The sequence below is a fragment of the Lycium ferocissimum genome, chromosome 9 (genome assembly GCF_029784015.1).
Source record: "Lycium ferocissimum isolate CSIRO_LF1 chromosome 9, AGI_CSIRO_Lferr_CH_V1, whole genome shotgun sequence".
NCBI lineage: Eukaryota > Viridiplantae > Streptophyta > Magnoliopsida > Solanales > Solanaceae > Lycium > Lycium ferocissimum.
In genome coordinates, this window is record NC_081350.1 from 4,006,942 (window position 1) to 4,030,862 (window position 23,921).

Here is a 23,921-nt window from a genome sequence, read left to right on the forward strand (position 1 = left end):
TGAGTAATCAGTAAACTGTAGTGTCGTCTCCTCCGACCCCTGCTCAAACAGTAGTACAAGCAGATCAGGGAGGAGAATTATCTACTAAAATAGTCTCGTTGTCTATGTGTAATAATTTGGCAAGTCTAGGAAACTTACATGTAATCGCTATGGAGGATAGCGAATCTGTGTCTACTACTACTAACCCTGTGGCTACTACTACTAATGTAATGTTCTAGTATTAATAAAATTTCCGTTTAACAAAAAAAAAAAAAAAAAAAAAAAAAAAGAACAAAGAGGGTGGTTCAGCTAATATTATCTCTTCTTTCTGCTTTTTTTTTTTTTTTTTTTTGGGATAAAATAAAGGCGGAAATTAAATTGTCTTTGGTACTAAATAAGTTCGAGAGATTGCAGTCGTAAGTCTTAGTGATTACTTGGGCACTAGTTGGGTGCAATGTTTGGTTCTATTAAAAAAAAAAAGAAACTTTTTTTTTTTTGGGCTAACGCAGATGTTGTATTAAGATAAGTTTTTATGTATTATTTTTGTTGCCACGATCGATCTCGTGGAATAGAAGTATTCAGTTATAGTTGAAACTGATGTAACCATATTTGTCTACATAAACAACTACCGTTAAGAGTTTTATATCCTCAAAGGAATGATGGAGGTGCCCAAGCGTGCATCCACTAAAAAGGTGAATTTATTGATGATATACAAAAGCATTAATTATAAATAATGTCCCAAATCTTTTAATTTCTATAGCTAGTACTCGCGTGCATATAAGGCAATAATGCTTTTTTGTTACTTTAATTTTGTTATTAATTGGGATGAAGCTGACACATAACTACTCTCCACTTTTAAACATCATGAGAGAGGTCAACTCTTTTACAAATCTTTCTTCCCCCTTGGACATGCACTAAAAGAGGGACTAAGTTATTAATGGACCCAATCTAGGGACAAATAAGTTTTGCATTTATTTGGTCATAATACAACAAGAGGTGTGGCGTCTTCATCATTCTTTTGATCACTAATCTTAAGTAGATAAGATTACTTTAATTTTTGTGTATGACGAGTTGGTAACTTTAATTTTGTAGTTTTGCGGCTGCTCGATATGGTTCAAGATTAATGAACACCCATTATATATATGATGGCTGCTAAGTGAATTGAAGCAAATATACATGCGTGAATATAGTGGTATTGGTAATGATGCTTAGGATACATATGCTTTGTCCTAATTAGACTCACTTCTCGTCCTGCAAGTCCGGAGGCAAGTTTATAATACCGGCCATTTGGCCTTATTCCACTTTTATGGTGCTCAATAGCGAACTCAAAATTTAATTTAATTGATTCAATATTTTTGTTCTCACTATTGAGTGGGTTACAATTCCTTTTACAATTATATATAGTTCAAATTTGAGTATTTGTTAAAATTCTAATAGTTTGCACAATATAATTCTGTTCCGATAAAAAATAGGAAGAACTACTGGAACAACCCAAAAATAACAAGTTTATTGTCACTGAGCCATTTTTACCATTTAACCATTTTCCGCCAAAAAAAGTTTCCAATGATATACAACATTAAAAAAATAAAAAAATAAAAAAAAGAGGAAAAAAGAGGGAAAAAAAAAAAAAAAATCTTTTCGATAAGTATGGTTGGAATTTGTTGATAACTCATAGACTAGGTAATATACATCATTTGAGGAATATTGGACTGGTTTGAAGTCAAACTTCTTAGATAAAATCTAGTAGAAAAATCTATACGAAGCATGTATCTCGCATATAGATATACATGGTACACGCACGCAATACATAGTAGATACCTATGGATACACAAGTGATACATGATAGATATACAGGGGAGTACAAATCTCATCTTCTTCCATGTTCATTTTCCACTACGAATTTTCGATTCAAACACCTTAAATCTCTCTCAAATCGTCCCGAATTAGAGGTAACTCCTTAAGATATACCTAATCTATTCCAACAACACCCGCTCGAAATAAATTTCAATTTCGAAATCCAAATTCCCAAACTCAAGTCAAGCGAGCGTCAATCACTCCTAATGGATAATTTAGCTCTTCTTTTTCACTTTTCGAGTTACAAGAAAATCTCAAGGTTCCTTAATTCATAAATACAACTGATTCGGCGCAAAAGGGAGAAATAGAGTGGCCTCCTAGAGCGCATTGAAGCCAATTATCTGATGTAAATTATGCACACACCAAAAAAAAAAAAAAAAAAACAGCCCCTTCGAGCTCGTTGGAGCCAATAAGAAAGGAGTAACGAAACAATTTTAAGTGAATTAATTTTATGCAAGGTAATAATTGTATATTAAGTTAGATTAGGAAAGATGCTTGAGGGATGATGTAAATATGAAAGAAGAATATTCTAATTAGAGGAAGGCTGTAGCCATTGATCAGCATCAAAGAAAGATGATTTGAGGAAAGGAAGAGTTTGGGTGCCATTAAGCGTATGGTGGCCCCTCTGAAAGCCACGAAGCAGACAAGGTTGGAAATTGGAGTCAAAACGTAAACTTGATTATTGGATTGGACTCAAGTTCATGAATACCCCGTTGATCAAATTAATTTGAGATTTGACCATGTTGACCGAAGGTTGACTTTTGGATGATTTTGAATTTCTTTTAAATTATGGAAATGATATGTTTAGCTTAATTTAATGTGTTGTTCGATAATCTACACAGATTGAAATCGTTCGATGTCGTTTGATTGGAGTTTTGGACCATGCCAAGTTGGGAAAGTTCGTATCATGTTTTAAGGTAAGTTAGACTTTAATTTCTTGAATATACTTGATTTTTCAATGTCATGATTTGGAATTTGCCTTATTTGGTCGTCAAGCACCTAGTATGTTGTGGGGCTAGGGTGTGCTAGGTCATATATACTATTTTTAGTTATCACCGTGAACTGAACTCTCTTATCACCGTAACATAACTTGCTTGTGACATGACTAAGAACTATTCTCTATTAAACTATGTAGGACATTTTAGAGAGTTAACTATTATAACTTGCTAGGAGTATGTGACATTCTTATATGCTTTACTTGACTGGTCTTACAAGATTAGTTGATTGAGTTGTATAGATATCAGAATGTTCGGTCTACTAGATATGTAGTATCCATGAGGGCCACGGATTTGGGTCAGCTAATAGATCCCAACTGTCGGTGAAGAGCTCATATATGGTTTGGTCTAGTGATAACTTGCATTCTACAAAGGCCCATGGATCATAATGATCGGTCTACTGATTTTGATCCATGAGGGCCCATGAGCGTACACATCATGTGATCGACTTGTGCCTACAAGCTACATGTCTTACCTGCTGCTTCACTACGGTATTGGATATATTTATATACACTCCCTATTAACGTTGCTTTCATGCATTATTGTAAATATTTGCTCCATGGAGTATGACAGAGAGGCATTTCGATCTTGCTGGGCATTAGGCTCACCCTTGTTGATATTTTGTTGGTATCCTACTACTAGTGAGGTTACTGGTCGGCTTTGATCCAGTTCGAAGCCTTATCAGAGTTCAACTAAGGTGAGCCAACCACATCAGTCATGGTGGCACTTCATATCTATAAACAAGAGGCTATAGGGACATTTTAGGAAAGTTTTCCTTCTTTATTTATTCATGTCTCGTGCAATAGAGTTGAATTAAGGTTTAATCCTTGAATGTTTTCATCATAAACAGTGAGAACGATATTGTCCCCCAAAGGGCCAGATGAGGCACCACCAGAGCAGACTATGCTAGGGCACCTGGTAGGCCGAGAACTCAGGCCGGTACGTAGACTGCTCAGCCTAGAAACATAGCTGCTAGGGCTACTGGAGGTGGAGGTAAGTCATGATTGTTGAGCGATCTAGCTAGAGTAGTGCAATTTGTGGTACTTGAGGTGCAAAATATTCCCGTACAGACTAGTACTATATTCTGCGTCTTACAGTTACTCTTCTTAATTATGGATGTGATAGTGAGACTATTAAGCGTCTTGAAGTCCTACTCTCATCTACCAGTTTAGATAATTTTCTTTAACAAACCTATGAAATTGGCCGGTGTTCTTGATTGAAATATCATTTTTATAGCATAATATTATCCTAAAGTGTAATTCTTGGCACACATTTTTCGGTCCTAAAGTTGGACCTCTTTCCATTAATATTTCACTCATTTTGAGTTCAACAGATCGATGTACTAAAATAATTAAGATAACCTTACATGATATTGGACGTGCAATATATACTTTCTCTTAATTTTGTTTATACCTACCACATGTTTTAATGATACTTGCATGATCTTAATAAAGTTTGTATTGATTAATCGGAAAAGGCTCAAATATCGAATCCATTATCGAAATAGGCTCATTTATATGTATTCACGTCGATAGTTTGACTCGTTTATGTCATCGAACTATAGGAAATGGCTCATTTATGCCATCGAACTATAGGAAATGACTCATTTATGCCACTCATCAATAGTTTGACTCATTTATGTCATCGCCTGTTATCAAAATTCATTATTATTTGGGTTTTAAAATACCATATATGACACGTGGCCTCCAACTAGATTATGATTGTGGGTGGGTAAGGTGTATGGATCGGATTTTTTATTAATTTGATATTTAAAATTGGGCATGTTTAATTAAACGACGTAGACCTCTAATTGGAGGCCACGTGTCATATCTGGTATTATAAAACTGGCGTTAATGAAAAATGGAATGGATGAGTCATTTTGGTAATGGGCGATGGCATAAATAAGTCAAACTATTGATGAGTGGCATAAATGAGTCATTTCCTATAGTTTGATGGCATAAATGAGCCATTTCCTATAGTTTGATGGCATAAATGAGCCAAACTATTGACGAGTGGCATAAATGAGCCATTTCCGATAGTTGGATGGCATATTTGAGCTTTTTCCGTTGATTAATTATGTGATATATGTACAAGGCACATGAGTAGAAATTAGTATAGATAATAAACAAAATGAAAATATTGGGGTAATATGTTGTGTACTATCAATGATTTCACATAAGTAGCAAGATATATCTTAAGCAGTTACATATTCAGGACACTTGACACAAATAAACATGTAAGATGTTTCATATAGATTACTTGTCAATACAATTTCTTTCAAATTTCATTAAAATTTTATGTGCTTGTTATTATTACTCCTTCAAATGACAGTTTCTGAAATATTTATGTACGCTATTACCCTCCATCCTTAACCCTTAATAAAAGGTCTTGAGTTCGAACCCCTATGAAAGGAGTTCTAGTAGATTCCGAATAGGTCATACCAAAAAGAAAAATAAACACTCCTGACTTCAGTAGTGGCCAACAAGTACATATGATTTTTTTCACCAGCTCTACTTAAAAGTGATATATAGTTTGATGCATCAAACTCGTGCTGTGTGCAGAATTCAAAAAAGAGAGTGATCACATTGGATGTATTGTACCTAATTTTACTTTACATTTATGCGAGAGGTTATTTCCTCTATAACTTTTCTTGCCACCAATTTTTAGCTAGTCTCTCTTATTCTGTGCTTCAGTTTCTTGTAAACTAACTGCAAAATCTTGTCAAAAATGATAGGCTGGGAAAAGAGCCACAGCAATTCTCCGTACTAAATCCTACAAAACAACCATGAACCATGTTCAGGAAAATGACCAAGAAAGACACAAAAGAACAATAGACAAAAATGAGGGTTATTTCTCAGATGATCATTCAACTAATAATTATTATCTCAGAAGTCGATCACTTTTCTTCTTGATTTCAATTTTCTTAAACAAAAAAAGTGACTTTCATAAATAATAACAATTGGTTGAGTGACCTTCTGAATAATCATCAGTTCCCAAAATGAGAACTTACTGGATGTATTCGATGTTAATTTTAGCCTTAGAAGAACGAGAGATTTGGGAAAAAGCATCAGCTGAGAGAGCAATGGTGGATTGGCATGGCCGTTTGTGGCAGTAATCCACCACCCTAACATCAACGGTGCCGCCCTTGCACGGCCTACGACCACTTCCACTCAAGCATCTCAGTCTGTAACGCCGCCCACACGCCGCCCCGTTATCCCAAAGCCCTTCACTTACTGCCACAAACAAATTCCCTGCAGGAAACTGATCTGCTCTATTCCCATTGCATCTTGTTGCTGGAAATTAAAGAATGTACGTGATATTTTTTTTTATAGAAGAATCAACGCGCGGAATTAAAAAGTCTAGCTGAGAACTCTTTCTTTTTTTTTATATTAATATCTACTAGTAAGTAGGATTATTACCGTGACATGTTTGATAAAAGTAATTACTTCCTCAGTCTCAATTTATGTGGCACATTTTTTTTTTTAATCTGTTAAAAAAAAAATGTCACATTTTATAATTAAAAATTCTCATTTTACCTTAATGAAATGATTTATAGTCACGCACACAAATGTTTAAGGTTTATTTTAAACAATAAATTTCTAAAGTCTTCATTTTTTTTTCTTTTTCTTAAATGTTGTGCCTAGTTAAACTGTGCCAATTGAATTAGGACCGAGGAAGTATTATATAAGTGTTACATTAGTTGAACAGTATTTAAACAGGTTTAATTATAGTGTTCCAGTACTACCGATACTCTTGTCTCTTTTACCTTTTCTTTCTCCAGTAAACCTACCTCATCTTTATTTTTCTTTTCTTTTTTTCAAAAAAGAAGATTATAACAGCAGAAGAAAAAAATATCAAACAGGCATATGGATGAATTCGAGACAAATTCAAGTTAAGTATAGAGTTAGTGAATTAATCTTATATATATTTTAAATATTTTGCATAGATACAAATAATTTGAACAGTTGACAAATTAAAGAACTCAGTTGAATTCGCACAAATTATCCTGATTTCGTCTTTGTACATAATAAGGAAGAAGTCCGCATAATTTGTTTAAAAGTTAAAAAAAAAACTTACGTGTATAAGGTGGATGATAAGATGTTGCGGTGCCTATATCTCCGAGGACTAGACTAACTTCAAGTAAGAATAAGCTCATGAGACCTATTTTTATTCTCATGATATTATGGACTCCCATGTTTCACAATATTTTTCAAGACACTATGTACGTTTTAACGATGCCTATTTATAGTCGTTGAATGAACTACACCTACCCACCCCACCCCCTCTAACAAGACAAAATAGAGAAAAATTGCCATCTAGCATAACTACCATTACAAAAAGAGACAGCGTATGATGGATGATAAAAATTACTGTTAGTAGTGTGAACAAGAATTCGTTCATGTGTGCAAATTTTGACTTCGATTATATTGTTTGGATAATCTTTTTAATCTTCTAGAGATAAGGATGAGGCAAATCATTAGGATTTTGTGACACCTTTGCATTACCAAGAACAAATACAATCGCGTATATGAATTTCTGTCCACATTATTTGTATATGTGGACAGAAATTAATTGTGTATGTGTGTATGGAAAAAAATAAAAACATATGCTACTACTCCTATAAAATGAGTCCTACCAATTTCCATTCATCAACTCTAAACTAATTTCGGATCCTCCTCGAATTTCTTATAGGATTTGATGAGTTGATGAATGTTGAAGTTGTTGTGCACTTTTTAATCGAATCGATTCAGGAAACGAAAAATAAGCACTTTCATCTGCTGTTTATACTAAACCTATGAATACAAAACATCTATATTATATGTGCATATCATTTTTTATTACTAAACTATAATTAAGATATACGGAGTATAATGTTACTTTAATTTTCGACTTTCAAAATTAAATTACTTCATAGGGAATAATCTCCGAGTGCATAATCCGTAAGGGTCTACTCAATTTGGACCATGAATAGCAGCAGTAGTCAGAACACTAACTTTTCTCATATTCAATTTCACCACTGTTTTAGATGGTTCACGGAATCTTTGAATGTGCTCATACGTTGAATAATGACAATATTTAAGTCGTCTCTCATAGGTACAAACCTCATATTATAATTACTCCATCCGTCTCATATCACTTGTCCACTTTTTTTTTTTTTTTTAAAAAGTCAAAATATATAAACTTTAACCTATATTTTGAGATATAGTTTTTCACCATATTAATATAAGAAGAATTGCAACTTGTAGTACTTTTCGTGTAGTTTTAGAATATCCAAATTATAATTTTAAAATATTGAATTAATCTAATCCAATTTAGTTTCGAAGATTGATAAACTTGACTCTCGAAAAGCGAAACAGGACAACTAATATGGGACAGAGGGAATATTTGTTAGGTGGAACATTAATGACAAAAGAAAAAGAAAAAAAAACTAGAATACAGTTATAAGTTTGTCGTTTGCTACTTACCAACATATACCCTTACTAGTGAATAAGCTCGCGCTTCGCACGGTTATAAAAAATTCAAATGGAATGTTGAACTTTTTATATGATTTAATGAAGATAGAAGACAAAAAATTCATGTATATAAATTAAAAAAATCAATTTTATATATAAATATCTTAGTAAAATTGGAGCTTAGATGGACGATATTTTCACTATTAGATTTTCTTTAAAGAAGAAAAACAAAAGAGAAAATTTCATAAATGACTACATTTTAAGGGTTAAAAATCGGGCATAACTATATTTTGCTTATTAACAGCTCATAGCAAACAACTAGATGGGTCCAGCGAATTTTTTTCAGTGATAGGTTCTCGCTGTATTAAATTCGAATGTATTCAAATTAAACTGTATCTCGTTGTATTCAATTCGTGTGTATTCAATTCGGTTGTATTCATTCGTAACTACTTTTACACTGTAATCAACTTATTGTATTTAAATGCGATTGTATTCAAACAACATAAATGCAAAATACTATAGGATATTCAGTTGTATTCAAAATTCAATGTATTCATTTGTATACAAAAAAATCTCTTTCGAAAATACAAGCAAAAAATACATAAAAGAAAAACTCTATTTTACACTAATAAATAACAAATACACTGAAATAAACTCAGATCTGAGATACAAAGAAAAAAAATACACTCAGATTTTTCAGATTTGAGATACAAGAAATAAATACATATGGATCTGAGATACAAGAAATAAAATACACTTAGATCTGAGAAAATATACTCAGATCTGAAAAAAAAAAATTGACTTTGGTACGAGGCCATGAATTACATGTCATATAGATGCCATCGATTCCTTCTGCATCTGGTTGTGCCATCTCTGTTGCCATTGATCTGATTAGGGGAAAAAGGGGTTACCTTAGTGATCGAAATTGGGGGGTATTCGAATACCCAGAATTACAGAAAGAAGTTGTGTGTGAATTGGCGCGACCCCTAAAGGAAGAGATGGGGGGTGGGGTGGGTGAGGGGTAGAGAGGAGAGAGATATACAAGCACAAAGGTTAGAGAAGAAAGGAGATGAAGGAAATACTTTGGCTATCGATTGGAGTGCTAGAGTTGAGGAAGAAGAAAGGGGGGGTTGAGGGAAAAGAATGATACAGTGGGTGAAAGTGCAAGAGAGGGGTGAATTGTAACTTTTTCGTTTTATTAATCGACTAAGTGAGACTAGTAGTCGACTGTTAACTCAGTGAATGCTAAAGTAAAATGTAGTAGGTAAATGACACCAGATATTTTATACTGGTTCAGATTCAATATGAATCCTAATCCAGTCCCTTTGGAGTGCAAGGTACGTGTTCTCTGCAACTCTTTTGTAAAATGTTTCGTACAAGGGTGATTTGAATGAAGCTCCTACGTCTACACTCAAAACACTCGAAGTCTTTTTGATACAATGCCTCACACACTATACTATGTCTCTTCTTTCTTTTTTGTTTGCACTATAGATCACTCAGAAATACAATGTTTGTGAAAAGTAAAGTAGAGAGCTTGAGAGAACGAGACTAAGGTATGTTTTTCTTGTTTTGTGAAGCCGCCTTTTATGGTTGTTTAGGCTCTTCACGCAGAGATATCAACCCAAGGGATTTTATCCTTGGAAAAAGGAATTGGTGATCCTATTTCCAAGAATAAGGTTAGAGTAGTTTAATGCGTCTTGATGGTCTTTCCTTGCATGATGGAACTGCATCTTCAATCAAGAAGATTGTTACACTTGATTGAATATTTCTCCTTTAATGCGGCAGATCCTATACTCTTCTTTCCTTCCTTGAACTTGATTTGTACTACTTCCTTAGCTGTAAGTATCTCTTTTAGCCACCGAAATATACACCATATATTTGTGCCTTGTTGAAGGGTTGAAGAATATTCCTTGTGTAAGCCCATCTTGCCTGTGCGCCTGTTGGGCTTCTTACTGGATTTGTGGGCTTTTTCATTTCGTGGTTCACACATGTAGTCAATTTCCTTGATATCCTTGCTGCTCGTACTTAGTTTAATTTCCATACCTACACAAGTAAAATTATCATCATTAAAACTTGATACTAACAGTGGGAAGGAACAGTATATTAAGAGGTATTAGTTATCTTGTGTAATTGACATACAATATTTAGCTATGAGATGTAATTTGAACAAAATATAGCTACAAAATATAAATAAGGGCTAATGTTTTCTATACCATGTAGATTTCCCAAAAAAAATATTCTCAAGAAACTTTTCTTCTTTTTAAACAACTTGAGAATTATATTCTTTTATTTGTTTTTTTTTCTCTCCTTTTATATTCTTTCATTAACTTCCATCTCGATTCTCCTACTCCATAAGAGCCATATAGATGAAACCCCAGTAAAGAATAAAATGGAGTCACACTAAAAGTAAAATATGATAAGCAATCCATGAATACTTCTTAAAACACTACAGAACCACTTCATAAGCTACTGAAACTCAATTTCTATTTCATTTTCTTCTCAGAATGTAAAGAGAGATGAAAAAGATAAAAGAACTACATAGAACCCCAAAATAAATAATTATAACCCACTGAAAAAATAGAATACTTTCAGATGTCAGTTTTCTTTGCAAATGTTGAAGTCTAACATATTAGCTGAAATCCACTAAACTTAAAAGAAAAAAGAAATTATTGTATAAAAGAATATCATTTCCATTTTCTCCCCTAATACGAGGAAAACGAAATAAAATTAGATCAAACAAATTCAATCAAGAAGAGTGAAACTTTATACCCAAAAATAAATCACCCTGTTATTCTTTCTTGGATTCAACATCATTAATTTCTTTATCAGTTGTTTATTCAGTCCAGAGATAAATTAGGTAGCTAGTGAATTCAGAATACCTTTTACCAGATCTTTCTCTTTTCTTCCAAGTACTCCAACTGCAGGTTAATTAGTGTCCTCAATACAAGTTAATTAACAGATACACATATAAACAGACAAAAATGGAGGATGATTTAGTCGGAAAAAATAAAAAGATATACGAATTGAACAAAGCAGGAGTATATCATTTCCTCTAAATTTGTAAAAGACGTTAAAACAGTTGAATTTTTCCAATATATCTCTGCGTGATTAAGATGAATCCATATGAGTCTTCATTTTTTCTTCCTGGATTCTTCTCCAGGTGGTGAAAGAATTGTGTCTACCTTTTGAGAAATTGATAACGGAAATAATAGACATAATATATGTTCTTCCTCCTATAAGCTATAATAGTAAGTATAGTAGGAGAGGAATACACCAAAATTAAATTAAATTGAAGTATGAGTAGTGGGGAAGAAACATGGGTATGATGTGACATTTGATGAAATAATGAAATTTAATAGGGAAGGAAAGTAATTGAAAGTATTATATTCTTAAATGTCTGTTCCTTTTAATTGAGCAATGGATATGGATAATTATATATTTATTAATAGCGTAATTTTAATTTTCAGCTATTATTTTGAAAGAAATATAAGAGAAAAAGGTCAAAATTTGACAAAAAAGATAAATATCAACGGTGGCTTAAGAAAGGTGTCACGTCACCTCCTCAATTCCTAACTTCTCACCAAACCTATATATTGAGGTGAAACCGTTATGAAATTTAAGTTATAACGCATTATGAAAGATTAGTTACTGAAAATTTTAGATAATTTTTTTTTGTTTTGTTTAAAAAAAAATGGGAATAGGCAAAAAAAAAAAAGAAAAAAAAATTCTGACATATGGTATTATTTCAAATACTAAGATTTCAATAAAGAAAAGCGATAAAGTATTTTGATAAAATAAGCTCTGTACGTACATATTTACATAAAAGCAGTTTTTATTATTTACAAAAGCAAAACATAGTGCTTAATAATTAATCTAAAGATAAGCAAATAGCAATTTAGTCACACTGAAGAAGATGTCAAACTTAATTCAACACCTTTAAATTAAGCAATTCTAAGCTTTATCAGAACTCAAACAAATTCAAGAAGATTGATTAGATTTTTTTTTTTTTTTTTTTTTTTTTTTTTTTTTTTTTTTTGGGTTTTCCTATCGTTCAATATCTATATTAGGGTTCAACTTATTTAGATTCGCGCAGCATAACATCCATTAAAAGGGAAAAGCGTTCTCTACCAAAAATATTTACATATCCAAAGCTTGAATTCGAAACATCTAGTTAAGGAGGGAGGGATTCTATCGATTCCTTTTCGGTTTGAGCACCTATAATATAAGAAAAAATCAACTAAAGTTACTGATAATATAATATCAAAGAAGAAAAAAGTTTAAATGCCAAGTAGGATGATGACCTCCTAGCTTGATGCTAAAGAACGTTTTCCTTGTTTAACCAAACGGGACACCTCTTGGATCAAAATTACCAACAAAAATTACTGATAATATAATATCAAAGAAGAAAAAAGTTTAAATACCAAATAGGATGATGACCTCCTAGCTTTCTTAATTAAATATGGTGACATCTACAAAACAAAACAAAAAAATTGAAAGCAACGATATATTGATAAGGTTTTAAGCTCAAAATTAAAAAATATTCACAAATTCTTTTTTTTTAAAGTTTAGACAAGAAAATGAAAATTACCTCAGCAGTATTTCGGATAATGAACAGATGGACCCAAAGGAATTTTTTGTGAAAGCATGAACTAACACTTGGTTCGTTGAACCTTGGGGATCACCATTAGCATTGAGGTCCATCACCACACTACCTCTATCATACATACGACATTACACGAAGCGAGAGTGCATGGTCAACACACACCTAAAGCGCCTACGTTCCGCTTGCAGCCAATACAACCACAACCTAACTTGCACGAGATTCAACAACCGAAGCTACTGGTAGTCCCTCGCCTCGCAGCGGCGGCATCTGTCTTTGTTGTTAAGTCATTTCCTAAGACGGCTCCTCTTATTCTACGATAATCCAAGCTGCAGCGGCACCTCACGAACTTCTTACTGGGCCAGTACTATAATAGGCATTTGCGAGTGTTTGGATGCACGTGTTTTGTTCATATTCCTGCGCATGCATAACGGGGAAGAAAAGACAACCCCATTAATCAACGTCCGCATAGCAACAGGTAAGAAGAGATAGAACACAAAGATTGCTCATTGCACCCAAATGCAGTCATACGATCAATTATTGGTATATAAGAGCATTTACCGGATAATTAAGGAGAAGCCGAAGAGACTAAACTTATCACAATGATTTCTTTTGTAGTGTGGGTTATAACTATTCATTTCAGTTAATTCATATTTTCTCTCCGTCCCAAAAAGATTGTCCTCCTTTCCTTTTTAGTGTATCCCAAAAAGATTGTCCCCTTTCTATATTTAGAAACAATTTAACTTTATGAGATGATTTACAGCCACACAAATATCTAAGGCTTGTTTTGGTCCACACATTTCAAAAGTCTTCCTTTATTTCTTAAACTTTGTGTCAAGTCAAAAGAGGACAATTTTTTTGAGACGGAGGGAATATTAGAATACAAATTCATCTTGTAACTGAAACTTTACGTGAGAATATATAGTATTAAATAGGGGCGGGGCTAAATATGAGACCTGTAACTGAAAGCTTAAACAAAACTGAAAGAGAATTCAGTAATAGTAGCTTTTGTAATTTTTTTTATTTAGAGAATTAAGCTAAGAGGATAAAATGCAAAATTCTAAGAAAGAAGATAAATACCAATAGTGGCCATAGAGGGGTGCCACATCAACTTATCTATTCCTAGCTTTATATTATATATAAACTTGCATGGTTGGACCGGATTTAATTGCTTTTAACTATTGGAAAGAAAACAAGATTGTTTCTAAAGTATTCAGATAAATAATTACCTGATGATTGGTTAAAATTAATTAGTCCTATTAAATAATTAATGGGTACTAGGTTTGGCAGTTGACTGCTTGATTGGCAGTTGACTGCTCGACTTCTTGTAGAGTAGTCAACAGGGATTGGTAGAATTTTTTTTTTGTTATTTTTTATTTTATTACATAGCGGGTAGGGGAAGAAATGGGAGAGGGGATTACAATGTGGGAATTCGAATCTCACCAATAAGGTGCAAGTTCAGTAGTCAACCAATTGAGCTACTAAGATCTCTACAGTAAGGATTGGTAAAACTGATTTAAACCAGAGGGAAATATTTACTCAAGTACGCACCAGCGCAATAAGTAGAGTAGTTAAATATTCCTTCAGTTTTAATTTACACAAAAACATGTTACTTTTAATATTTAGTATTTTTAACTTTTAACATTTCACACGATGTATTTAAGACCATAAGATTTAAAAAATATTTTTGCTATATTATACACATTTTAGTTTAACACCATAAAATTCATAATCTACTTTATTTTTTTAAACTTCATATTCATTCAAACAAGACGTACACATAAAATAAAATGAATGGAGTAAATACATATTCTCTTACACAAAAATATAGGAAGACATATATATCACTTAATTATTGTAAATTGGTATGATTTTGTATAAACACTACTTTCTCTGTATACCAAAATAAGTGTCACCTTAGTAAATAAAATATGTCCCAAAATAAGTATCAACTTAGGAATTCAAGACAAGAATTGGCAAGTGTTTTCAATTATGCCCTTCGCATTAAAGAAGTAGTCATCTTTAATATTGCTTAATTCTCAAAAAAAAAAATCTAATAAATAGGAGTAGTTTAGTAAACTCCACTTTGTATTTATTGATTTCTTAATGGGCGTGATTTTTGCTAAGGTGACACTTATTTTGGAACCGAGGGACTAGTTGTGAGTATATTTTACCCAAATATTTGTAAAGAATTTTAATGAGAAAAAAGGAATCCTAAATTTTATAACTTTCTTTTTTACGTTCTCTTTTAACAAATCTTTATTTTTACATATAAAAGACCTGAAAATAACATATAAGAGATTTTTGCAAAATCATTTTTTCTTCCGTTCAAATTATAAATGGCGTACTATGTCCAACCATTTCCTCCGCCATATAACTAACGGGTACTAAATGTTTGAAGTCCAACTTCTTTGTAGTTTTGACAATAGTAAAAACTTATCTGCATCGGGTGTTTACACCTAATCAATAAATAAATGACACATGTCACTTTATTTAACTACAATTATTAATACTTAACAATAGCTATCAACCATATATTTTGCACATATCATAAATATATAAAATAAAATTTAAATAACTTAACAATCTTGCAAATCACCACTATTAACAGCAACGTAATTGCTACCATCTACAACTATCTTTGCTCGTGTAGATTAACTTCTTTAATTTGAATATTCATACTGCTCATTTTTTTTTTTTTTTTTTGTAATATATCATGTTTAAGTGCTTTGTCATTGGAAGTCAACTAACTTTTTCAGTCAACTTTTTTTTTTTTTTTTAATATCTCACCATTTTAACCTTATAAAAAAATACTTTACTTTTATATACCCTCCATATCACACGTCTGAAGACTAACAGAACAAAATACAATCATCTTTTGCGAAAGGTTACCATAAAGAAGAAGTGTAGGAAGTTAAAGAAAGAAGAAGGCGTTCAGGAAATTAAAGAAAGAAAAGGTTGGTGTAACCCTAAGTCTTTCTACGTTTGATAGCATGATTTTACTTCCTTTTAGGTTAATTGGTATTTACTTTTTTTTTTTTAATTTTCTTTTTTAAAATAAGACTCCTAATAAATTTTAGTTTGTCTTCTATAGTTAACTACGTTGGGTGTATACACCCCGTGTGGGTAAGTTTTTACAATGGTAAAACTTATCCGCACCGAGTGTTTATACCTAATCAATAAACAAATGACATGTGTCACTTTATTTAACTACAATTATTAATAAGTGTGGTAAGTTTTTACCTAAGGCAACAAGAGAACATAAAAATATAAGCTCATCACCTCAAACTTTTTGATCAAACGACTTTCATGTAGGAATCTCATGTGAAACCTACCGTATGGAAGAATATCCATTGAGATAGATTATTGCTATTCACATTTCGCTCATTGATGTGGATGTTGGGCTCCCCGCTCCTGTTTAGAAGAACAACTCCTAAAAGTTGTAGGCATATTGATTTGGTGGAAATTACAAAGGTGATCTAAAAAATTACTAAATGAATTGATTAAAGAAGCCGAATTTTCACTTCCAACCATATTGATCATAAAAATTTCATGGGACGTCTTATTTGTAGCTGCCATTTAAGTCATATTCGGTTTCTAAAAAACTATTTCACTTTTACATACCCAACTTTGGTAAATATCAAACAAAAACTTGTGGCCGCCTCCTCCTCCTTCTTCTTATTAGTTGTCATATAATAGTGTTTTCCGAATCTATAGAAATAAAATTATAATTATTTGAAGAAGCAGGTCTTGACTTTCGAATATGAAAAGTGAGTTCAAATTAAGTGGAGTCTCCATGTCAGTGTTACCATTATTTGAATTGTAAATTGAGGTACTATGCATGAGTGAAATGAAATGAGATACCATGTGTTGACACCTAATTTTCACCTCATAAAACGGGTATTTTAATTTTTCAAAATTCCCAAGTCCAAGATGGAGCAAGGATGTACCCTCAAAAAATTAAAATTTCAAAATCCCTAGAAAATTGCAAAAATTGACATTTAATTATTATCCTGTAAAAATTGACAATTGCAAGAAAATTACGAGTTATTTACTTTTATAAATATAATTCAAAAGGAAATACATACCCCCCTCCGCTTAACTCGGGAAAATTGTTAATTAAGACGACGTATGAATTACGGCTCATTTTGACCGCATTTTTCACATTTTTTAATATTCTCTGGAACTATATCAATATTAGGCTTGCTTTAAAGCTAATATTTTAAATTTACTAGTTTTAATTTTTATTTAGCCTAAATAATTAATATATTTAGCTATATGTACATTTATAGTATATAGTCTATTAAATAAAAGGGGGGTTAATTCAAATATTTTTAAAACTAAGGAGGAGGAGGGAGGGTGGGGGGGGGGGGGGAATTTATATAAAAATAAAGGGGTGGAAGTTTACTAAAATAAACATTCCACCCCCCACTCTTTCATTTCTCCACCCGACCCGCACCTCTCTCTTTTAGGCGATTTGTGCGATTTCTAGGGTTCTGCCATGGCGGCGATGCCACGGCATTCCACAACCCTTTTTTGGCCGGATTTGAAAGGGCTTTCATGCCCAGTCATGAGTTCTTACGCTTTCCAGGTTCAATTTCGTATAAATTTTAGGTACCAATCGTGAATTGAGTTTTTTTTTTAGGATGTTACTTAGGGTTCCTCATGTGTATGGTTGCCATGGGCGAGGTCACGAGCCTTTAGCCAACTTGTGCGCCATATACACTCAAATGAGGAAACCTAGGGAGATTTCCTAGAAATTCCCTCGAATTGGGTACCATTTTAGGGGTTTCTATCCTATTTAGCCGTTGGAATGTACTGGTTTTTGTCCTATTGATGACTAGGTGTGCTATCCTAGTATTTTGCTGATTTGTTGGTTTTTTATTTGGATTTTAGGACAAAATTTTGTTATATTGTGTGATATTTGAATTTCTGATTGGTTGAGGTATGAATTAGTACAAAAATTGGCTGTAAATCTGTTGGTCCTTTACTGGATTTTGAATATTTTTCAATGAGGGTTTCAAATTAGGGGGAATTCGGTGGTGGATTGGCTTCCTTTCCATTTTTGTCCCTAAGACCTATTTCTACTCCTATAAATAGAAAGAAAGTGGCCATTCGATAGGAGGTTTTTTTTTTGGGGGTCTGAAAAAATCCTACGTGTTAAAAAAAAAATACAAATCCTTCATTACCTATATATTTCCAGATATATCACAAATATTCAATATATGTATCACCTATATACTATGAAACCCTGCTAATATACCACCAATATACTACATAGGAACATTACAAATATATACTCTATTGAGACTATCCTAGAAAGACTTATATTATTCAAAAATTCAAAGAAAAGGGTTGATTTCCAAAGGGTTTAAGTGTTGGTTTGAAGTGTTAATCCAATTCCTTCCATTTGATCTTTTGGTTGCCCCATAAAAAGGTAATACCCTATTTCAGTTCATTTCATTCCTATTTCTAGCTTAATTTATGCATTAACTTGATTATAATTGTTTAAAGATGGTTGGAAAAAAGCTCCCACCGTAAACCCTAAACCCTATTGTTTGACGTTGGCATGGCTACGGCCACCGCCGGTGCATGGCCACCCCTATCTGGGGGTGACCAGCATCAGCTTCCAGAAGAACCACTACCGAAACAACATCTATATGCCCAGATATTAAACCCTTTGATTGAAACAACCACTATAAAACCTAACCCAAACCCTATTCAAGAGAAACCTCTAACGTATGTGCATGGCGAGCCCATGGTGTTGTGGGATGAAGCGGAAGTGAATGCAATGATAATACAAGAAGCTTCAATACGCGGGATAGGTAAGTTCTCATATGGATGGCACGAACTTGGAGAACTACGCAAAAATAATCCCTCTTCAATGCTAGATAAAATCTGAGTGCCCCATTGGATATTTGTATGAAAGACCTCTTCTCCTCATATTATCATTCATGGAAGACTATATTCATGTGATGTCCAAACCTGCGTACTCCTTGAAGGCTAAGGATGGTTTCTATCAGATGAGAGTGCAAAAATGGGAACCTTGGTTCCATCCGAAATATGAAACCTCGCTCGCCCTTGCATGGATATCTTTTCCTTCATTAGCTCCTAACTTTTTTTGTGAAGAGTCTCTTTTTACAATGGCTAAAAACGAGGGGAAACCTTTACATGTTGATATGGCAACAAAGAACAAGTCTAGACCTAGTTGTGCAAAGGTGAAGGTAGAGGTTGATTTGTTAAAAGACTTCCCTAAAAGAATTAATGTTGGCATGAAAAGGTCGGGCACTGGAGAGATCATTGCAAACTAGATTGATATTAAATATGATTACATGCCAAAGTATTGTAAATCATGCAGACTACAAAGACACAATGAGAAGGAATGCTTTGTGCTTCATCCAGATTTAAAACTAGCAAAGGAGAGTAAGGATGAAGAACATGCAGAGACAAGTGTTACTGCTGCAAATATGAAACAAAATGGGCAGGTTGCAAAGGATGCTACATGCACAAATCTTGTGATGGATAAAGGGAAGAAAGCAATGAATAATGAAGTACCAACAAAAGATACCTAGAATCATGGCAAGCGTATGGCGGAGCCAGGATTTCCGCCAAGGGGGTTCAAAATATAAAAAATTAAACATACGAAGAAGCCTAAGGGGGTTAAACATCTACTATATATACATAAAAAAAAAATTTAACCTTGTAAAAACAGTATTTTTTTCCGCCGAGAGGGTTCGGATGAACAACCCCGACTATATGTGGCTCCTCCACTGATGGCAAGAGGAAGAATGAAAGGGCACAGAAGAGGAAACAAGAGAATATGAACAAGAGGGTGGAGCATGAAGGAGTGATTAATGGTTGGGGGATAGTAAAGGATAACAGGATCAATAATCCTCAGGCTGATGATGTTGATAAGGATGTGCAAATTAATAACTCTTTTGCAGTCCTTGATGAATAAAACGAGAAGGAAATCAACTTGGAGAATAAGGAGAAACAAGACAAAGAAAACTCTGAAGCAGAAAAAGAATCAACAAAACCTTGGGTAGAAAAATCTTTTGGTAAGCAAGCAAAAAATAGTGTTCCAGCTGAAGATCAAGTGGAACTGTCAGAAAGTATGCAGCAAAATCAGAAGGAGGTTCTAATAGTTGATGAAGATGGAAGTAATGGCTCAAAGATCAATGAGGTAGGAGACAATACTGAACAACTGAGAGATCAGGTCATCAATAATACTACAGTCAAGATTAGTACAGAAGTAGTAGAGATAGATGGAAAGCCTGCAGAATCAGTAGAGGGGCAAGAGACAAATGGGCAAAGTATTAGCACAAGCCAAGAAGTAGTAGTGGAAAAGGGTGAACATGATAAGTGGAAAGAGGACAAGACAGAAGAAGAGGGAACTGAGGAGCAATCCTTAGATATCAGTCCTAGTAATCATCCAAAGGAGCCTGGTGGATCAGTCCCAAAGACTCCAAGAAGTAATCCCCCTCAGGAAATAAAAGATCAGGAGCTTAAGGAAGATTTGCTCAATGTTCAAATTGATTAGGTGTCAAGAAGACATCTCTCTCTGATAGAGCAAGGCAAATGAGGAACTCAAAAATAAAAGGAGAAAATAAGGAAACTAGTATCAAAGAGGCAGGTAGCCTCCAAACAATCTTAATCATGATGAATAAGCTCTTATTGTGGAATATCAGATCAGTTAATACTCAACAATCCTTTGAGAGATTAACTAATCTGAATAGAAGAAACAGATACAGTATTATTGGTCTGATGGAACCTTTTGAAGATCTTTGAACAAATAGAAAGATTTAGAAGGAAGTTAGGTATGGAAACAGCTTTTGTCAATATCTCAGGCAAAATCTGGTTATTCCTCTCAGAGGATGTACAGGGTTCTGTGGAGATAGACAATGAACAGCAGATTACTTTGAAGCTGTTTCACCAAAGTTTAAACTGTAATATAGTCTTAACAGTGGTGTATGCCTCTTGTGATGCTGGAGAAAGAAGAGTGCTTTGGGATTCCATTAACCAGGTCTCTAATCTTTTTGATTTACCTTGGCTGGTGGGAGGTGACTTCAATGTCATATCTACAGAAGAGGAAAAATTAAGAGGTCTACTAGTCTTATGTAATGAAGTAGCAGTTTTCAATCACTGTCTTAGCAGTTGTGGTTTATAGGATCTTGGATATGTAGGTGGCACATATACATGGTGGAATGGAAGAGATGAAGAAGCATGCATTTTTAAAAGCTTGGACAGGATGGTTTGTAATGATAAATTGCTAGATGTAATGCCCACCATGAAGGTAACTCATCTGATAAAAAAGGATGGATCACTCTCCTTTGGAACTTGAATTCTCCACAACTACTGAGGTGATCATAAAGCCTTTTAAGTTCTTGAATTTTTGGGTCCAACATGAGAGTTTCCAGGAGGTTATCAAGCAACACTAGTGTATATATTTTGAAGGAAATTCATTTATCAAGTTTCATCACAAGCTCAAAAAGGTGAAGAATGCATTGAGAATTTGGAGTAAGAACACATATGGCAATATTTTTCAGCAAGTTGCATCACTGGAAGAGGTAATCAAAGTCCATGAGGAGCAGTTTGAATCATCTCCAACAGTACAGAATAGAGAGAGATTACATAGGGTGCAGGCAGACCTTAGTAGATTCTTACATTTGGAAGAGCTGTTTTGGAAACAGAAGTCAGGACTAACATGGTTTCAAGATGGAGATAGAAACTCAAAGTTCTTCCATGCTTATGTAAAAGGGAGGAGAAAGAAGCTTAGAGTGGATAATATCCAAGATGCTGATGGAAATTGGCTAACCAATCAAGAAGAGATCTCACAAGAAGCAGTCAGATGTTATCAGAAGCAGTTTGAAGAAGATAGAATTCCTTCTAAGTTTGGTTTACTAAAGCATATCCCTACCCTAGTCACAGAAGATCAGAATCATACCATGGAGATGCTACCAAATGAAGAAGAAGTCAAAGAAGCTGTTTTTGCCTTGAATGGAGAAAGTGCCTGTGGTCCTGATGGATTCACAGGATTGTTCTTTCAATCAGCTTGGGAGATAGTCAAACTAGATGTGGTGGATATGGTTAAGGCATTCTTTGTGGGGCAAAGAATTGCAAGATTCATCACTCATACAAATCTGATTCTTATCCTAAGAAAGAGGAGTGCAAAGTTTCTCGGATACGAGGCCAATCGGTCTCAAGCAATTTTACAAACAAAATCATGTCAAGGGTACTTTTGCATGAAAGATTAGTAAAGCTGGCTGTGTTTGATTTTGAGAATCAATCGGCTTTTTGTGAAGGGAAGGAGTATCATGGAGAATGTACTACTCACGCAGGAGATTGTCAGAGATATAAGCAAGAGAACTAAAACACCAAATGTAGTGGTTAAATTGGATATGATCAAGGCATATGATAGAGTCTCTTGGCTCTTCCTCACCAAAGTTCTCAGGAAATTTGGTTTTAGTGAGGTGCTATTTGACATGGTGTTCAGGCTACTATCAAACAACTGGTATTCAGTTCTCTTGAATGGGCAAGCACATGGTTTTTTCAACTTATCAAGGGGAGTTAAACAAGGTGATCCTCTATCCCCCACCCTTTTCATCTTAGCTGCTGAGGCATTATCAAGGGGACTAAATGCATTGTATAAAAACCCAAGGTTTGTGGAGTATGGTATGCCAAAATGGAGTCCAAGAATTAATCATTTGTCATATGCTGATGAGACAATTCTTTTTGTCTCTGCTGACCAATATTCAGTAAAACTGATGATGAGAGTGCTAAATAGATATGAGAAGGTATCAGGCCAGTTGATAAATTTGAACAAGAGTGCCTTCTATGTTCATGAAAAGGTACAGAGTGGTTTGGTTTCAAGGCTGAAACAAATCACAGGAATTAGGCAAGGCCTCTTTCCATTCACATATCTTGGCTGCCCAATTTTCTATAGTAGGAACATAATTTCACATTATGATACAGTTGTGAAAAAGATTGCCAAAAAGGTGAATGCATGTCAAGGGAGACTACTGTCATATGGTGGAAGAGAAACACTGATATCTCATGTATTACAAAGCATGCCTTTATACCTATTATCAGGAATGAACCCTCCAAAGGGTGTGATCAGACAAATGCATAGTATTTTCTCAAGGTTTTTCTGGTCAAACATTGGTGACAAGAAAGGTGTACATTGGGTTAAATGGGAAACACTGTCATGGCCTAAAGAGGAAGGTGGACTGGGGTTCAGATCACTATTTGAAGTGTCAAATGCCCTTTTCTGTAGACTATGGTGGAATCTCATATCAACGCCTTCATTGTGGAGTTCTTTCATGATAAACAAATACTGCAAAAAGCTTCATCCTGTGATTGCACATGCTAAAGGGGCATCTTCTATTTGGAGAAAGTTGATAATAGTAAGAGGCTTGGTGGAGCATTAGATATGGTGGCAAGTGAAAAAAGGGGATTCTAGCTTCTGGTTTGACAACTGGACAAATCTAGTGCATTATATCATGTCCTATCTGAGGATAGTTTGGAGGAGGAAATAGAAGTTCAGAATTTTGCCGCATGTATGATGGAATGCACATGTTCTAATTGCCACACCCCACTCGATAGGGCATGATGGGCACCCAACTCTTACTTAGAGCTGAGTTAAACCTCCGGCATTCACATAATGAAACATATAATTTTTTTTGAAATATAATAAAGTACTTCAGTCAAACTATAGAAATTTGCGAGCGATACTCAACTAATCAAAAACCGAGTAAGTCAAACTGACATATCGGCCTACATGGTCGCTTTACTTAACACATTACATCTCAACATACTAACCACAGGACACTGTCTGCAAAGTCTCTAAGAGTAAACACCTAAATCATATGAGTCGGGACGTGGCCGACATACCCATACACATATGATAACCATAATGACTCGGCAATCGCTCCCAGAAGAAAATGGAGTTTGCCAACGATCCCGGTGATAGCCAACCATCCTAGCCGAATACTTTTACCTGCAAAATAATCTAGTCGTGTGTCGTGAACACAACACCCCCGA

The 23,921-nt window shown here is 34.1% G+C and overlaps 2 protein-coding genes and 1 long non-coding RNA gene across 3 annotated transcripts; 2 read left to right on the forward strand and 1 right to left on the reverse strand.

Annotated features, from left to right (window-relative positions):
* The first annotated feature begins 1,606 nt into the window (after nt 1–1,606).
* LOC132069195 (uncharacterized) lies at nt 1,607–5,832 on the forward strand. Its single transcript, XR_009417693.1, has 4 exons — nt 1,607–2,586; nt 2,676–2,750; nt 3,679–3,821; nt 5,563–5,832. It is a non-coding gene; the product is annotated as an uncharacterized LOC132069195 (long non-coding RNA).
* On the reverse strand, nt 4,902–7,034 carry LOC132069194 (EG45-like domain containing protein). Its single transcript, XM_059462624.1, has 3 exons — nt 6,906–7,034; nt 5,839–6,121; nt 4,902–5,600 (listed from the first exon to the last, which is right to left on the reverse strand). Exons 1-3 carry the CDS (start codon nt 7,021–7,023, stop codon nt 5,594–5,596), a joined length of 408 nt encoding a protein of 135 aa, XP_059318607.1. The 5' UTR covers nt 7,024–7,034; the 3' UTR covers nt 4,902–5,593.
* Nucleotides 7,035–20,700: 13,666 nt separating this feature from the next.
* Nucleotides 20,701–22,135, forward strand: LOC132031533 (uncharacterized). Its single transcript, XM_059421529.1, has 3 exons — nt 20,701–20,983; nt 21,065–21,174; nt 21,428–22,135. The coding sequence occupies exons 1-3, from the start codon at nt 20,701–20,703 to the stop codon at nt 22,133–22,135; spliced, it is 1,101 nt and encodes a 366-aa protein (XP_059277512.1).
* Nucleotides 22,136–23,921: the final 1,786 nt, after the last annotated feature.

Bases quoted from the DNA above. Each gene is read 5' to 3' on its own strand.
- LOC132069194 (XM_059462624.1), bottom strand. From the start codon at position 7,023: ATGGGAGTCCATAATATCATGAGAATAAAAATAGGTCTCATGAGCTTA. The intron at 6,122-6,905 runs GTAAGTTTTTTT...TTTAATTTCCAG, and splicing joins TTATCATCCACCTTATACAC to CAACAAGATGCAATGGGAAT.
- LOC132031533 (XM_059421529.1), top strand. From the start codon at position 20,701: ATGGAAACAGCTTTTGTCAATATCTCAGGCAAAATCTGGTTATTCCTC. The intron at 20,984-21,064 runs GTCTACTAGTCT...TTGGATATGTAG, and splicing joins AGAAGAGGAAAAATTAAGAG to GTGGCACATATACATGGTGG. The intron at 21,175-21,427 runs GTAACTCATCTG...AATATTTTTCAG, and splicing joins ATGTAATGCCCACCATGAAG to CAAGTTGCATCACTGGAAGA.